The sequence below is a fragment of the Aphis gossypii genome, chromosome 3, assembly GCF_020184175.1.
Source record: "Aphis gossypii isolate Hap1 chromosome 3, ASM2018417v2, whole genome shotgun sequence".
Taxonomy (NCBI): Eukaryota; Metazoa; Arthropoda; class Insecta; order Hemiptera; family Aphididae; genus Aphis; species Aphis gossypii.
In genome coordinates this window covers 35,712,287-35,731,391 of record NC_065532.1, presented here as the reverse complement: position 1 = coordinate 35,731,391, position 19,105 = coordinate 35,712,287, and the positions used below count along the sequence as shown (strand labels likewise).

The 19,105-nt window shown below is 26.6% G+C and overlaps 2 protein-coding genes across 2 annotated transcripts in view; both read right to left on the bottom strand.

Annotated features, from left to right (window-relative positions):
• LOC114130964 (AT-rich interactive domain-containing protein 3A) overlaps window positions 1–10,344 on the bottom strand; it is a 76,180-nt gene extending 65,836 nt beyond the window's left edge. The window contains exon 1 of the mRNA XM_050203217.1: window positions 9,741–10,344. Within this exon, the coding sequence (XP_050059174.1) occupies window positions 9,741–9,743 (3 nt within the window). The 5' untranslated portion in view covers window positions 9,744–10,344. The remainder of the gene's footprint in view (window positions 1–9,740) is intronic.
• A 5,493-nt stretch (window positions 10,345–15,837) lies between these two features.
• Window positions 15,838–19,105, bottom strand: part of LOC114124739 (protein dead ringer homolog) — a 67,495-nt gene continuing 64,227 nt past the window's right edge. The window contains exons 8-10 of the mRNA XM_050203931.1: window positions 17,927–18,313; window positions 16,864–16,959; window positions 15,838–16,636 (exon numbers count right to left, since the gene is read on the bottom strand). Coding sequence (XP_050059888.1) covers window positions 16,527–16,636; window positions 16,864–16,959; window positions 17,927–18,313 — 593 coding nt within the window. The 3' untranslated portion in view covers window positions 15,838–16,526. The remainder of the gene's footprint in view (window positions 16,637–16,863; window positions 16,960–17,926; window positions 18,314–19,105) is intronic.

Below are 19,105 nucleotides of genomic sequence, written 5' to 3'. Positions count from 1 at the left end.
TATAACTGAAACGCGTATTTTGGTAAATGTTTTCAAAAAACAATCTACGATTTGCTCTAAATAATTACACTACGCACCTGGTGTATCTATACATATTATTTTATACAAAGGTATATTTTATCACATTGACTAGACAAAATTTTAAATGGCAAATGAAACAGTCAAATTTAATTTCAAAGTACGACCACACATAGGTGGTATCCAGTAACCACGCTACCCATATTATTATGTTATCGACATGTCAGCCTATCAGTTAATATCATTATATTGCCGATATTTTAAAAAGTCAAAATAAACGTTTTCACATAAATCATACGTATTATATCTAAAAGAGAATTTTTATAGCTAACACACGGTAAGGGGTCGAAAAAATAACTTTTAAAATTTATGTAAGCAGTACGAGTACACATTATCCTTACACACACACGAATACGTATATTATTATGTACATCGTACTGACAAAATAAACTTACTCATAATCATAAAACAATAGTGGATACGATTATTATTACTTTCTGGATAATAAAAATTACAATTACGACATTTAATTTACCTGTATACACATCATCAAGTTTTAAATTATTATATCAGGAATAAATTTATCTGAGTGTAAACACGTATAGTTTTGGTCTACTAATAATAGGTTTAGGTATACGTATACGTTATAATAACAATGTCCTGAATAATACGGTTATTACATTAAAATATTTAAAACTCCAAATCAAACTATCCTATATGACTATATTAATTAACAATAGTTAAATATGTTTATAAATTAAACTGCGTACTGTAGATTTAACCTCGTTTAATCTATTTTCTAAATAAAGCATATGCCTATTGCCTATATCTATTATGATTAATTAAAAAAATTCAAATTTTCAATTTTATTTACTTATCTTTTTTATTCATCGGCAAACGTTAATTTTATTGGTCTTTCCATTTTATCATCCACCACTCACATATTTATGAACGTTAATAAGTACGAGTAAAATAAAAAAACTGTATTTATTTACCATACCAACATTAATAAATTGATATTCTATGAACATATCATATTTTGAGAACCTCTGATATATATTATTCTGCGGCGTGTATAGCGTTTGACGAAACTGAGAATTCATGTTTGCGTGTTACGCGGCTGTTGGAAAAATATAATAACCATCAATAATTATTATTGAACTAAATATTTTTTTTTTTTTTTAATCGACGTCCAAACTGCTTTATAATATTGTTAAGTTACGCGTCAAACAACAATTATGTTATTATACGTTTATATATTATTGAATGCATATACCTACCTATAGAGATTTTTCGCAGTTTCTATGTGCGTGTGGTCGTTGCGGAAGGCCAAATATGCAGAGTAACTCACGTATCACCTAAACATACTGCAAATTTAATATTGTATTTATTTTATCTCCGTGAACAATCCAATATCTTGGTGACACGTGGATTTATTTTTAAATTAATTTTCAAGAATATATTAGGATATATAAATTGAAATAATGTGAATAATTGTCCATTTCAGGGATGTGTTTAAAATATTGGAAAATTTTTAAAATTCCTCACAATATCAGAATATTGGGTCTGGTTTAAGAAAAAAAGAATCATCCTGTATATATAACGCTTATTATGCAAAAAACCAATTAACGAAATAGCTAATATATAATGAATTTTGATATTTGAAATGAATAAATGGTACTATATAGTAAATATAGTGCGTTTCAGGTTACACTGTACAAAATATTATGATGAAAATAATCATTTTCATAGTATCAATTAGTAGAATTAAAAACATTATAAATAATTTTGATAATATCCCTTTTAGGAATCGCCTATTACAACCAACATCGTAATTTTATAATTTGTATTTAGTACGTATCGTACACTAAATGAGTGCACATTTACATAAAATTATAATACTATAATTGTAAACGAGAAAATATTTCGTGTATTTACACCTTACTTACTTAATATATTATTTAATGATCCCACAATTATTTAAATCGTCAGTCTACGTTTTTTTGTTATCGATGCTCGGAGGGGATGGCTACAGGACGTCATCAGATAGTATTTTAATATTATAACATAAAATACATCTAAAAATTATGAATATTATGAAATTATGATATCCTGTATTATAATTAAGAGATTTTGACGTCATAATTTTTGTATAATTATGTGTTAATCATTATTAAGTACACACGTCAATATACATCCATGTACGTAATCACGCTCATCCACATTTTATCTTTGAATTATTTAAATTCTGATTTTTTAAATGCTTATAACTCTCTATAACTCTAGGACTATCCCTTTAAATACTTGGGTTTTTATATAACATTTATGGAGTTTCTATTGGCAACATATTTTTCTTTAATGAGGACCACCGCTTTCTACTACATTAAATTTTCAAATATGTTCAAAATATAAGAGGATATACGAAGTATACGTAGTTATATTAGTTAAGCAAATCAAATATAAAATAAGGATGTTTATACATTTATATTTTATTTTAGTACCTAATTATTACAATTAGAAATTTTTTAAAAACTATAAAATACTTTAACTGATTAATGTAGTTTTAAAATAATAGCCCTTGTGTAATCTATAGGTAACCTATTATCATGCCGAACTATTATCCTTAGTACATAATAGTGCATAAAGTTAGGTTTATAAGTCGTAGCATTATGATAATACATATAATAATTATAATATAAGAATCAAAAACGCCTATATATATTAGGTAGGTCCTGTAATAATATTATTGTGATACACCTGCACAATTTATTTCTTACGTTGTCTATTCAAAAGTTTACAGCAATGACTATAATATAATATTTCAATAATTGTCATTGTATGATACCTGCCCTATACACTATAATGTATTGTAAAATGACACGTGGAACCGCTGCACTGCCGAACCTTCTTTGGGTAAACTTCCTTTTTCGTCATTATACACGTCGATTCCAAGAAAAACTTCAATTTTGCCGTTTTCGTAAAACCAATTTTAATGTATTATATTATTGTTCATAGGTGCATAATAATAAATAATATTATGTACACCTTATTCTCGAATACACTGTTTACCGAACGATAGTAAAAAAATAAGAACCGTAAAAATTAGCGTTATGCATAATAACGTATATTAAATATCATTATTATATATAGATGCACGGAAAGTGTGTATATACTGTACCTATATACGTACCTGGAAGATTATAAAATGAAACGTAATATTATTTACTTCATACCTAATTATTTTTATTAAAAAAAAAAAAAAATTAAATGAAACATAATGTTACATTGATTGTACAATATGAAACAAAATTTGGTGATTATATAGAATGATGTTGATACTGCATTGCTTATAAAAATACAGATATTTCTTACACTAACATTAACATTAGGTACATACATTCATGTCATTCGATATTTACATCAAATTTCATAACAAAAATATTGCATGTTATGTATACCTATTTGAGAAATCAGTAAGTCGCAGATATGTTATAAATGCGTATATCTCATTATTATTAATAAATACGAAAAACTTACTTTTTTAAATTTATTTTGAATTAAATTATAAACAAAGTAGGTATGATAATTAATGGTATAGCATTATTATTTTTAGATTAGCGATCTTTATTTCCGTGAATTTCATTTTTATAATATTACTCACGTTGAGCGCATTATATCATATATAATATTATATATTAATAATAAATCAATAAAATGTATGTACTATGTTTGATTTTATTTTTTCATAAATTCTAATCATTATGAACGCCAAGACACGTTCAGAGATCATTAATCAGTGTAATTATTTTATATAGGTAAATTAAAACAAATTGATGAAACATAATTGGTAAATTAAATTAATTATATAGTTAAAATGTTCAGACAATATTTAAAATATTTTGTTTAATAAGTATTAACGATTTCAAAATAATAATGTAATGTTCTATTGCATAACGTTTGGTTTTTCATAATACTCACCAAATATAAAAGGTATAAATTAGGTATATAATATAATATATAAAATACGATTTTACTACCTATTATTATTGTAAGTTATAATAAATTATAAATTATAAAACATCATTTTGTTCCATTATATTATATTTTATAGGTGTATTGGTACCAATCATTTACCACACACTGCCGACAGTCAAAACATATTAGGTACGTATATACTATTTAATCGACGGTGCGTTAGGTATATGACTATTATAAGTACCGGCAGATTGTGTGATTTAAGATGTCAAAAGGGTTATTTTCTCGAGTCAAAATGTCAACACACACTCGCACACAAACACGTATAAAAAGGACGAAATCATTTGTACAAATAAAAATACCACCCGCTATTATCGGTCCGTGTGCCGCACAAATAATAATAAAATGTATACCTATATATATAATGGGAATCGTGATATCTTATTCTTTATACACGCGTTGTATGTTATTTTTCTCCGAGTCTATAAACCTCCCTTTTTTTAAAAAGCATCGGTTTCTTTGAACTATCAGGTCACCCTTATAATAATAATAATAAAAGTATACACATTATATTATATTATATAATATACGTCACTACTAAACAAACGTTTGATTTGTACGGGTATTTTTTCTTTTTTTAAAAACGCGTTGTACTTTTTGAGGGTTTTTATTACACGTCCATAAGCGAGTTTTCAATGCACACACACACACACACACACACACACACACACACTCGCGCATAAATATACATCGTCGGCGACGATGTACATCACCACACTATCATATACAACGTAAAAAGTCCTTGGACCCGTTACAGGCGCTAAGACGCATTCATATAATATAACATATAAGTATAATACCTATGTTATGGTCAAGGACGGGGAGGGCGTCTGTTCGCGCCGCCGAGATTCTTTTGCCGGTTTCGGCGTGATAAATTTTACAGGATTATATTGGCCGATATATTATGTAGGTATAAAATATAAACCTAACCAAACTATTGTGTAAACAATATAAAAAGGGCATATTATTATATACACTATACATAATTCGACGCGTCACCTTAACTTAATGTCGTGTTCATACATCGGTTATCTATAGATACCTCTGTAACGAGTTCTGCGCGATACGTGATGAGAGGGATAACTGAGGACATTGATAGCATAACATGATATAATAAAAATATTACATCATTGTTGCACCCTGTGGGCATATATGTAGGTATATTTACAAGTATCTATACAAGTAAGTATATAATACTAAATTACGGTAAACGGGATCGATTAGATTTATATATTTTTATATATAACTGTTAGTACCCACATCTAACGAACGTTTATACGTAAACGAAAATACAAAAATAAAACGTGGTTTTACAGCGTAGTACGTATCGAGTCGAATTAACGTGCAACACACCCTATATACAAATTATAAATATTAAAATTATCCGTGTGTTCACGCGCGCTTTATGTAATACTATATCTGAATTATTACTCGGCTTCATTCGAGTAAAATACGTATATATTTACTATTAAATATTTATAATCCGATTATCTGACTAACTATATCTATAAATATTGAATCTATATTATTTCAAAACTTCTTTGTAGTAAACTTTGTGATAATAATGTATAAACTAGGTTTTTCTACTTCCGATTTCACTAAAGCGTGCATCTTCAGAAGCCAATCGAAAAACATAATAAGAACTCGTTTGTTATCAATGTGAAATTATTATTTATATTTGAGAGCTGGAGAAATATATAATGATTTAAACAACTCGCCAAAAAAAAAAAAAAAAAATCAGAAAGCCCATAAATATTAAACTGTTTAATTAATAAACTCCAGAATAGTTTAGTATAATAATATATATGTGTGCACATAATAATTTTAATAAATATACTTTGATAGATTTCGAACAAGATTTTAGTGTGCTATTAATGCACGTATGCACTATACCTATACACAAATTCCAAAGAATATTGCAGAAGTGTCAGTTAATAATCACATAAAAAAGAGAATAATTGCGAATAATCATATCATAAATATGATATCATGTAAAAATATTTTAAAAGTATTGTACTTAAAGCTCCCTTAGAAAAATAAAAGAATGCCATTGCGCACACCCACGTGGTCACATAATAGAACGTAAGTATAGTTAAATTTTTATATTATATTACAGTAATACTTACTTTCTATGTATAACATTATATGCTATGCACAACATTTCATCTTAACTACATTCCGAGTGTCATTGCTTTTTAAAATGTGCTGACTTCCGAGAAATAATACAAATAGGTAGTTATAAATATTTTTTTCAAAAACAGAATAGCCTAATAATATTATATACAAACGCCGCACCGGTAAATACGTATACCACCCACCTATATACATGTGTGCACATCACTGCGCGTATTGGCAAAGTTATCAAAGGCAAAAAGAGTTAAGACGGTGACGTTTTCCTGGCACGTTCCAATTATTTCATTGCTTATAATCTAGTGATTTTTATATAATTCCTTGGTATAATAAATCCAAGTAATAATACAGTAGTAATAGGTATTATTTTTTTATGTAATGCATATTATACAGTTTAGGCAATAATATCACTCCACATTTGTTCAATAGGGTTTTGCGATTTCAACAATCGTCTTTTGGACACGACACCCTTGAATTGCAGTTTTTGAAACATGAACTAAATTTAAAACATACTTAAGATATTTTATGATGTAATATCTATAAATATTTATCTATGAAATCAACTGAACTTAATAATGTTATTATTATTACATGGTGTGACTTATTTAAATATAAGAATATATATTATTCATATATCACATTTATAAACATCCAATTTATAATGGCTAGAGGAGCTTTTCGAGATAATATCCTGTATATAAACACAATAATCGTCATTAAATCGCCATTACGACGCGATTAATGGTGACCGATCGGCAAGGTTGCAGCATACAATAAACGCATTACGTTTATATATTAATAATATTATGTGCATAATATAAAATATTGTTATACATATACGTAGTATATATTATATAAGGGTGGAGACTATAATATTATATAGCCATTATATATATTATAATGTTTTATATTGTAGATACCGACATTTAACATCAAAAAAATAAGAGTAAATGTAAACAATAAACATAAATTTAATATTTGCCCCTTATTTGGTTTTACTATTTCTGCATATTATTCATATTATATATAATACATTATGTATTTAATTTTGATTAAATTAATAATACGAAAGTTTGTATTATTACACGATCTCACGTAGAGAACGTTATTGTTGTTGTGGAACTTAAGAAAAGTGAAGATGTAAAATTAAATTAAATGTTAATATAAAAATAGCAGTCTTAGAGAGATTATTATAGCTTGTAGTTGCTATAAAAAACTATTATGTCTTAAGACGAGGCTTTGTAGCTATCATTTCGCAGCTTTTTAGAGACATAATTAGATATAGCTTTAGTAGTTTTAATTCAAAACTATATCTATCAAATTTGTTATAAAAATACTAAGTTAGATAAATTAAAAGATAAACAAAGAGAAATTCAGAAATGTCTTGTAGGTACTATAATAGAATAGTGTATAATACAAAGTTATATAAAAAATATCTGATAGAATTGGCCTGAATTGCAATACCAGCGCTACAATGGTTTAAGTATTAAATTTATATCCGATGTGAAAAAAAAATATTATTATGAGCTAAATATTTTATTATACCTACTTCGATACATATACGAATACCCACAAATATATTAGGTAGGTATATACTACATATATGTAGTTATAATTAGGCTATATGCCTATATATTATATTATAGTATGCTATACCTACTAATTGGATTTATTTATAAATGGGGTATATTACTTAACTCTACATAGTTTATAAATAATGATTACGCATTAATCCAATTATTTCAAAGACAATTATTAATTATTGATCAATAAATGCAGGTTAACCAAACACATCAAACATTAATTATGTATTTTTATAATAAAAATCTATAGATATCAAACTTAAAATAATTTTCCAACTTATAGATATTAATTTCTATTGCAATAATTTAAAGAAATTAAATAGAAATTCGATTCACATACACTTATAAAAACAAAGTATAAGTATATATAAGAAATTATAGTATATTAAGTTAGGTTAGGTAGGTTATAACTAATAGGTATATACTATATAGGTACTTATGATGGTCGAAAATTAAACTAAGATTAGTTTATACACTCATAGACACTATAATAATATAGTCTAGACCGTATTGGAATGTTGTAATAATTAGTTAAGCGAATTTTTCATATTCTTAAATATACGATTTTGATTATTCAAAATTACCTAACTATTATATTAGAATTAGGATCGACTAACTGCATAACATAAAAAACACAAGCTACCTAAAAAACATATAACATTAGCAGAAAATGATACGCAACAACTAACATTTAAGATAGCAATGATAATTGAACTTTTCATTTGCCTATAATTTGATGATAAAAAACTTAAATTAATTATAGTACTTAATACTTAAATTTGGTGAGATATATCTGTATAACATAATACGGACCATTCAAAATGTATACTTCATATTTCTATATATATTATATATGCCATCACACCTTATAAGAACGGTGGTCGTGAAAAATATTGAATAGAATCTTAAAATATCATAATGATGCATGAGAAAAATAAAAATGTATATTATAAACTATATTATAAATAATATACTTAGAAACACTAGAACAAAACACTAAAAGACTAACAAATTATATTATGGACATTTTGAAAAATTAAGATCATACTAAAGAAAGATATAGGTAGGTATGAGAATTATTATTCAACAAGTAGGTATAACCACTACTTATCACTTATCATTGGGAAATTAGATACGAATAAATGTAGTTTCGATAGTTTTATAAATTTGGGCACAATTCAACATTTTTTGACAATTTTTAAGAATACTTGTTAGGTATACACATTTGAATATACCTATACTATTTAAAGTCCACTTTGCCCTCAATAAATCGGTCATTTTAATGGAATTTCAAAATTTCCCAAGCAATATATAACATGTTAAATGTGTTTAATTATCATAAAAACATGATAAATAACAAATTTCAACTTCAATTTTAGACTTGCATAAATAATGAAGTATATGTATATGTATACACCTAGAAGAATTATACCATGAAAAATTTCAAAAAATGCTAACTGTCTACCAAGTTATACTTAACCTAATAAATGCTGTATGAAAGTATTTAGATCAGCTAAAAAAAAAGAAGAAAATGACATTCATAAAGTTATGTAAATCAAACAATGTCTGGTCATAAACAAAAATTACCTTATATAATTCAATAAATAAATATGATATAGCAGGTACCTAATGTGTGCTAAAGAAGAATACAAGCATTATTAGCAATAATGTAGTTATCTATGGAATATAGACAAAAGCAGTGACGTTTCAATGTAGGTAGTAGGTACCTATACTAGTATATACAGGTACCTTCAAGAAGTAACTTGTTGGAGTAAACTTATAGCGTTAATATATTATAGGTATACCTAATATAATACAGTGAAAATAAAGACATTTATGCTTTCAAGTGATGACATGATGTACCTGATAATAGGTATGTACATATAAGGTAGAAAGGCAGTATCACATAATATATAGGTATACTCATATAGTAGGTATAGGTAAGTATTTATAAGAATATATTGTAATCCTCACCATATCCTTGTGCGAGTCCAACGAGTTGGTCTCGCCGGTGGCTGCTACACGGACGGGGTTCTGCTTAACACGGCCAATTTTGAATGAGTAATCACATCCGGTCCACTAAGGGCGGCGGCGGCGGTTTATTGTACGACGTGTTGTGTATGTGACGTGATGATATTACCGGCTACTACAGCCGATACTAAATCTATACGGTGTTACGGGTACGAGGTATATAATAATATAATACACCTGCAGCAGTATAACTATTTATTATTGACCGGAAACGGCGATTGCGACGCGATCGGAACAAGACGGCAGCGTCGACGGCCGCGACGACCACGAGAACAACGACACTCGTCGGCGGTAGTACATTATCATAATATATTATTAGGTATACGTAGACGGAAAATATTATATCGAAAACGCACAAAACGAAACAAAACGATTTTCAAAATTAAACAAATCAAAAAAAAAAAATCGCACGGCGAAGCTACGACGATTACAATATTATTATATTCGACGATGTCGTGTGCGACGACTGTCTGTAAGACGGTACAACTCGCGGTGCAAATCCGCGAACGGTGTTCGTGTGCGTGTGTGCGCGCGCGCGACGAGTCAGTTCGCGAATGTGCTTGTTTATCGGTCCGCGAGCCCGAGGTACTCGGTAGGGGGGAAACCCGCCGGGCCGCCGTCTCCCATTGGTCCCGGGCCACGCCCACCTCTCGCGAAGTTTTCCTTCTCCCACGAGTAGCGCGAGCGCGATCCGTTTTTTTTTTTACGTTCTTTCTTCCTGTTTTATTTTATACCGCGGTATATACATATATGCCTAATAATAATATGTATCACTATTATATTTCTTTATTTATTATTATTTTTTCAATTCTTTCGTATGGATACTTCTCATAATAATATACATATCGAGTTATATTATATACGTATATTATACTTAATATTATAGGTATATATTATTATAATTTAATAATCGACACACGCCATCGTACATTAGGTAATACACACACGAAATCGTAATAATAATAAAAAAAAACAATACAGTATTAATATCTATTCCGCCAATATATATTATTATCACGAAGAGTAGGTAGTTAAATAATAGTAAAAGTAGTTAGATATCTTTCCTCTGTGAAGCACATCATGCAGTAATCATGTAATGTCCAAAAATGTTTATTTTCAACCATATTTTTTTACGAAATTTGTGTCCTATAACCAAATTCTGAAGTGTAGAGTCATACAACCGATTTTTTTATAATGAAGGTTTTGGTATTTGGATAAGTTCGGAAAATTTCAGATAATTTAAAGTTCAATAAGCGTCTGGACCTTAGATCCACAACTTTCATAAGTGGAGCCTATACCTACTGTATACACAAGTATATTATATGTAAGTAGGTACCTATATATAGGTACTATAATATATTTGTATAATTTAAAATAAACTAAATAGTAAATATACCTACTATAAAATATAACTTAAAATGAAAATTGTATACAAATTTATACCAATAGTTTACAAATTGTAATATTTCAATACATTATTTTTTAAATTAAACTGACATTTTTTAATTTTTTGACGTAAGAATTTTTTTTTTCAAAATTATACATGCCATTTACTAAGATAACCTATTAATAATAGATACCTATGGATATTATATACCTACTTATAATACTATAATTAATTATTATTAAATATATACCTACCTGTACCTAAATATTTACTGATGCAAGAAAATATACAGTACCTATACCTATTAATATTTATTTAAATAATATAATTTTATTTTCAAATATTTCAAAAAAACTACTTATTACAATAGGTTAATTTTATTACAATAAAAAATTATAAAATTACATACCTATTATAATTAGGTAGGTAGGTACTCTGCTATATTTATGTATATTTTGGGACGTCTATGTTGATTATTGATTTTAAGTATTAACACATATCATACAGTTATTGAAAATAACAGCCATACTCTAAAATACATATTACTTAATGTCTATACATACGATACATATGATATGATTCATTACAGTTTCACGTTTATATTTTCTCGAAACACTTTGCAGAATACATTAAAGGTATCCTAATAATCTTCTGATGCAGCAATTAGTGCAGATGATGTGATTTTAGTGTATAAATGATAAAAAATATTATAGGTAAATTTATTTTATATTTATACTATAATATATAATTATTATATATTAATTAACAGTAATACTTATGAATGCATTTTAACATTTTAAAAATGCTTGGCTGTATAATATAGTAAATATTATACGGAGTATTAATCGATGATGCTGTATAGGTACCTGTATTTATACCAATATAATTAATATACATAAGACATGTCTTGCAAGTATACTGTTTATGTATCTTATAAGTATAAGAGTACAAATATTTTTGTTTACTTAAAGTTATAATACATTAATGTGAAAATTTTTGAAAAAAAGTTGAGTTAAAATAATATGGACACATATTATACAATCTATAGACTACAGTTTATTTGTATAATATGTATTTGCATTTATGAGAACAATATATTAATTAAAATTCTAAACTAGTATTAGGTATACTTATTTACTTTGTTCTACAGTTATATTTAAGTATAAAAATAAAATTACGTTGTAACGTTTAAGCCATTTATATATTATTTTATTATAATAATATGTAATCATTAAGCGTGAAATACTTACAAATAAATGCTTTTTTATCATTTTTAAAATAATATTTATTAATTATTTTAATTTTTTGATTGTTATAAATCTTTTTGAAGTTTTCTAGTGTTTATATAATTTATAATTTGGCATCGGAGACAATACAAATATGTATGTATAGTGTATACGTATACACAATAGGTAGGTACATATGTAAATTGTTATGTAATATATATATTATATAGGTACCTATATATAATACAGCTATTAGGTATAAATTATTCTATTCATACTATTGGTATATACTCGTTATTTTATGCCTATTTAGTTTATGTATAATGTATATATATTAATTATATTATATATATCTGCAGTTGATTATTATTATATATTATTTCTCATTAAAAGGTTAAAATAACTGTAACCATACAAATACAATTTCTATTGACTTAATGTTTGCCAATAGTTCTAACAATACAAATTAAACCAGAATAAGAAGTTTTGTGTATTTGTGTACATAGATTTAAAGTTTCTAACTATAAAAACGAGGACATTCTTGTTTAACAAGTGTGAAAGATATGTAAGTCGACTCTAATGGTACTAATTTGTCGGGAGAATATTTTTACATATAATAATGCATACTACTCCATCTGTACTTCGTACATGAACCTATATATATAATATATATATGTGCGTGTGTGTGTGTATTTTAAATATTTAAGTTTTAAATACACATTAAAATTAAATTATTTTGCAATTTTCTAAATATTTATATATAAATCCATAGTTTTTGATTGAGTATACAATATACATAGGGATTAGGTTTCTATTATTTTTAAAACTTTGATTTAAATAAAATTTTCTTTATAAAATTTAGTATTCTGACGTATGCGCAGGTAAATTGCAGAATAAGTACAATTATTATGTGTATATAATAAAAATCTATAAATCATAACAATACCTATATATTATGTAACACATCATGGACATCACGAATAGCTCGAAAGTGTAACAAATTTGTAAAAAGTTGACAACAGCATACGTATATATAGATACGATTATATCTATACTTTTATACATCAATACAATTCGTCAGTTGTCTCATTTCGTTCAATTTGTAAGACGCGAAAATTATTGTACTTAAAAAACAATTTGGCGGTGACTGCAGCGTGTATATATTATACTATGGTGGTTAGCCAATATACACCATCAATAACTGTACGCATTTATTTTTAAATGTTTATTATTTGTAGTATCTGAAAATTATACTAATCTCTTATTTCAAAACTATTATTGTTGTATCGGTGGAGAACGATTTCGCAAATTTGGAGAAACGTTTTGATTTTCATACAGCCACTAATATACATACACGACTCCGCAAATTCCAAATATATATAAACGATTCCACATAATTTTAAATGCAACGTTGTCATTCCGGAAACAATATATATATAAATATTATTGTAAGGGCCACGCCAGAGTGATTTTGACGCGCGGTAAGCGTACAACGGTGGCACCCGGTAACTCGCACAGTACCCGGGCGATACACGTGCGTTTTCACCGCTTGTCAAAATCGCTCTACACACATAGTGTATAGCAAAATAACGATAAAACGAAAATCTCGGTACAACGAATAAAACTGTCGTTATTATATTTTTATATATATATTTTAAATTGTATAATTAATTGCCGATCATTATTTTTTATGAAGTCTATAACTTAGGTACCTGTTTAATATAATCGTACACAATATTGAATACAGCATCATGATATTATCACGCTATTAAACTTCATATTGAGCAATTGATTAAGTAGCTGCCGGACGAAAGTACTTGCACGTTTTACTAACCAACCAAGAAAAAATTTAATTTTCCAAAAATTACAAATTACATTTTTTTCATTACAAAAAATAACAAGAGTAATTAATCGTTATAGTAATTGAAATAGCAGTGACCGTATGTTTGAATAGTAGTGTTAATACCAGATGCTTGAGAAATAGTAATTTTACTTCATTACTCGGTAATCGAATACTAACATTAACATTCATAAATATAATCCCCTAAATATATCTTTAGCCCGAATTAAGAATATTATTTTAATACTTACATAATATTCGTCTCTGCTGGTCCCAATATGTCAATATTGGTAAATAGGTATATACCGCATACACCTCTGCACGAAGTAGCTTAACTATCAATTCAGCATATTATAGATGTATAAGTATGTTTCTCAATCCATGTTCCACGACGATATAAGAGCTGTAGACTATAGTACATAACACCTATATTGATAGACAGTAGAACGCCCCGAATGTAAAATTCAAATTGCAGACGTAAATATATTACACAGGCGTATTATAATTATACCTTCACATTGACCATTGTGACTATTAAGTATTAACACAATAAAATGATGAATATAAAACAAAGAACAGCTTCTATAGTGTACAATGTTTTACTGAAACACATGACATCGTATTGTGAGTTGCATTCGCATAAAAAAATATTGCTGCAATATAAGTCCTGTTTTACTGACATCCAAAAACAGCTTGAGCGCATCTTTTAAAACATAAAATGCATTATTTCATTGCAATTCAAATCTAATGTACTCAATACTCATGCAATGTATATAAAACGCCTAAGATCACATATACGATATAATGTTATGCAAATCTAAATTTCATATATTTAAATATTATTATAATTATTAATAATATAACTTGATCAAGAATAACTCCTTAAGTTACTTTTGTAAAATGTATAATATAATGTAGTATTATCGATTATACTAGTACTAGTGTGTATTATGTACGAATTCAAATCAATAAACTTTCTATTAAAGAATTTGTTTTCAATCACATTAATATGTAATTAAAATAAAAACCAACACACGAATATTACTTATTAACTATTATAATATAGTTATTGATTTCTTATAATTATGTATTATATTTTAATGTAATTTTATTTATTGTATTACTACTTTGATAAGAACCTATAAAGAACCTTTTATTTTAGGTATAGTAGAATAATTAGTAAATATTGTTTTAATTTCCCATCTATCTGATTAAGCTACTTACATATTTTGTCATTACCAAACGAGATTCTTAATAATAATTAAACACTTACTGGTAATGGACTTACCTGCTTATAATTTTTAGCATCGTTGTTCGTCGTTGATTCGTAGTACTCTTCGAAAATTATTCTCACCGGTAAACATACAATAATTAATACAGAACATGTGATTGAAGTGTTTTGAATGACTTATTGACTTGGAACATTATTATCAAATAATATAATATTTTTTTTTTGTTTTGTTATATGCGTGTGTTTAGGAACTATACAGGAAATATGAAACGCCTGGATAAGTAGGTATATTTGTTTCTATTTCCGCGAACAAAAAAAGGAATTTCTCTTCTGATTTAATAAACAATAAGACACAATCATATTTCTAAATATATATATAATCATAATAAAAAAAAAAACTGTAATTTATTCAATCATTATACATCGATGCTAATACTGATTAATATTCAAATCCAAAAAAGTACATGTATTTTACAAGACGCATTATGTTGTTGGTTTTCCCATTAGGACGAGATCTAAAGAATGCACAGCCTTAAAATTAATTTGAAGTACTCACAATTTACACACTATATTTACAATAATAATAATAATACAAATATATTTTAAAAAAGAACGTAAAAAAATATTAAGTCTCCTACTCGCAGTAATATGGGTTATATATATTATATACAAATATATATTATGCGTAATAACTATAATAATAAATATTTATTTTTTAAACTATTCTATAGTATAATTATTAATTATATTAGCAAATCACTTATTTTCCATAAAAAAAAGTAGTTTTAAAACAAACAAACATATAGTATGACCAATTATAATCTTAAACTAAAAATAACTGAAACCATTATTGGATTTAACTACATTAATATTTAATTTTTATAAGTTTATTATTTATAATATGATGATGAATAGATAATATTACGCACCTATTCTATTAATATTAAATATTTTATTTATGTTGCTTAATTGTTTTCTAAGCTATTATTTAATATTATATTTACAGGAAAAAAATCATTCATTGTGCTTAACAACGTTTTCTGTTTTAATTAGAATGTTGGTCGTCATGATTATCAAGACTGCTTTGTTGTTGTAGGCATCCTGTGTAGAGTTCACCATTGAGGCGCAAAATAAAGGGTCTAGTGTTCTTCGTTTCTAAAATAATTATTTACGGTGAAGTTTTATTTAAAATATTAATAAATATAAATTTTTAAAATTTCGTATAGGATTTCTAAAAATGTATACATAGATCATATGCATTTACTTATATCTTTGTATAATAATATTATGCATTTATCTAAAGAAGAGCATTTTATGAACTCAAACGTGAATTTTATTATACCTATTATACACAAAATATTTAAAAAAAAATTCAAATTTACCTCCATTTAATTCTGATTCGACTTTGATAAGTTGACCTTTGTAGATCCCATTTTTTGTTTTTTTACAAACGTTTATTTTGAGACCGCTAGGCGTACCTAAACATCAAAAATAAGATCCTTAATAAAATATAAATAAAATAATATAATAGTTATGTATTTAATATAGTATAATATAATGTATTCCTATTTCCTATACATACTATTATAATTATACAAATAATTATATGCTGTAATTTATATTAAATGCATATCTACATAATATATATTATGCAAATAATAATAACAGTATTTATATTTATACATTAATATTTTTCACTCTAGTTATGGTTGTAGGAACATAAATATTTGTTAGATGTAAATGATTCACCAAAATTTTTTTTTTTTAATCATTCTTAATTTAATTCATCGAAAATAGTTTTACATATAATATTTATAAGTGTATGTAAATTATATTAATTTTTAGGTCGTTGAATTGCATAGGAAACATTAAGTCCCATAACAAAGTTCTATTCATCGTTTAATTATCATAAGGATTTATGCATGTACATTAACTGAAATCATCGACATAGAATTATTATTTGACATTTAAATATTAATTATTATTACAAAAAGATAATGATTACATGTCTAAACACGAGAATAAAATTTAGAAAATTTAAATCATTTCTTATTCTAATATGCAGTGAAACAAAAACAGCAATACTCTGCAGTAATCTTTAAATTTCTTTTTTATCATCATGCATTATAATACATATAGGTACTAGAACATAAATCGTTAATTATTGTTAATCATAATCATTAATTATAATACTCAATATATCAAAATAATATGTTTTTATTATTTGATCACTAATCAATTATTCTAAAAGATATACGTTATTATAACTTATTATACGAAGCATAATAAACATATTAAGTAATAATAATAATAACACATACCACAGTATTTTGTATGGTATGTGAAAAAAAATTGGGAATAATTTTGTTAAATGTACAATATATATATTATATATATATAAATGTCTGTATAAATATAATTATCGCAGAAAATTTTCCCACTTACCGGCCGACACGTCTATGTCCATTTCGATCGTTCCGTTGCTCTCCATTGCTTGGTTGTCGTCATTCCGTTCAGGCGATGTAGCCGACTCCCGTATTGGGCTGCTTCCGGTTGGTGCCGGAAAACGTTCTGGGCTTGTTTTGGGACTGACGGGACGACTAACCACGATAGCTCGTGGCGACCGTTCTTTTTTGATACGTTTTTGATCCGGCTCATCCTCGTTTTCACCCGCGTTATTGTTGTTCGTCCCTTGATCCTTTTTGCCTAAATTCAACGCCTCACATTGTTCCGGTCCGTTATTTGAATGCAATGCGACCGGAGACTGACGTTGCAAATTCATCGCGGCTGGTACGGTGGCATACGGTGACGGGTTGCATGATTGTTGCAAGTCTAAGGGGTGAACAGAAAAAATACCAAACGCGTTGTATAATATATCATACACATATAGGTATAGTGTGGCTATTTTTACATATCATATAATATAAAAAGACAACAATTTATTTTATTGCGTTTTATGTTATATTATATTAGTATGAGTGTATGGTAGATTTGAATTCGTTGACGTGTCAAAGTTAGTAGTAAAGATTATTAATCAAAAAATATAATTTTATGTCAATGAGATTAAATTGGTTTTATTTGTTTGAATAACGATCGAAATTCTTATGTTTACTATATAATATGGGCATTTTGTCGGATATTTGAATAATATTATGTTTTTGTATGAACGTTGTATGACTATGAAATATGAACACAATATAATATATAATGTTTTATATTAAGTTTATATGTGAAATAAAAATTATATTCATCGAAGCATGTATAAAAATGCACATATTTTTATTACACTATACAACCATTTATACTTATGTATATCTTTTCACACTTCGTTATTTAATGTAAAAATCAGTGATATACCATTGCAAATCGAAGTTATGTATAATTGATGGAATTACTATTGTCGAACCCAACATAATTTATTAGACAAATATGTTGTAATTTTAACTTTAAGTTTAAACAATAGAAAAGTCATGAGAGAGAAAATATTAGAAAATATGATAAAAGTAAATTCTATTTTTGTAAAACTATTTTGTTTACACCCACCAAACAATAGCTTTGTTCAAATATTAGGGTATTAGCGATGAAAACGCTTAAAAACTTTTATAAGAATTATATAAAATATGC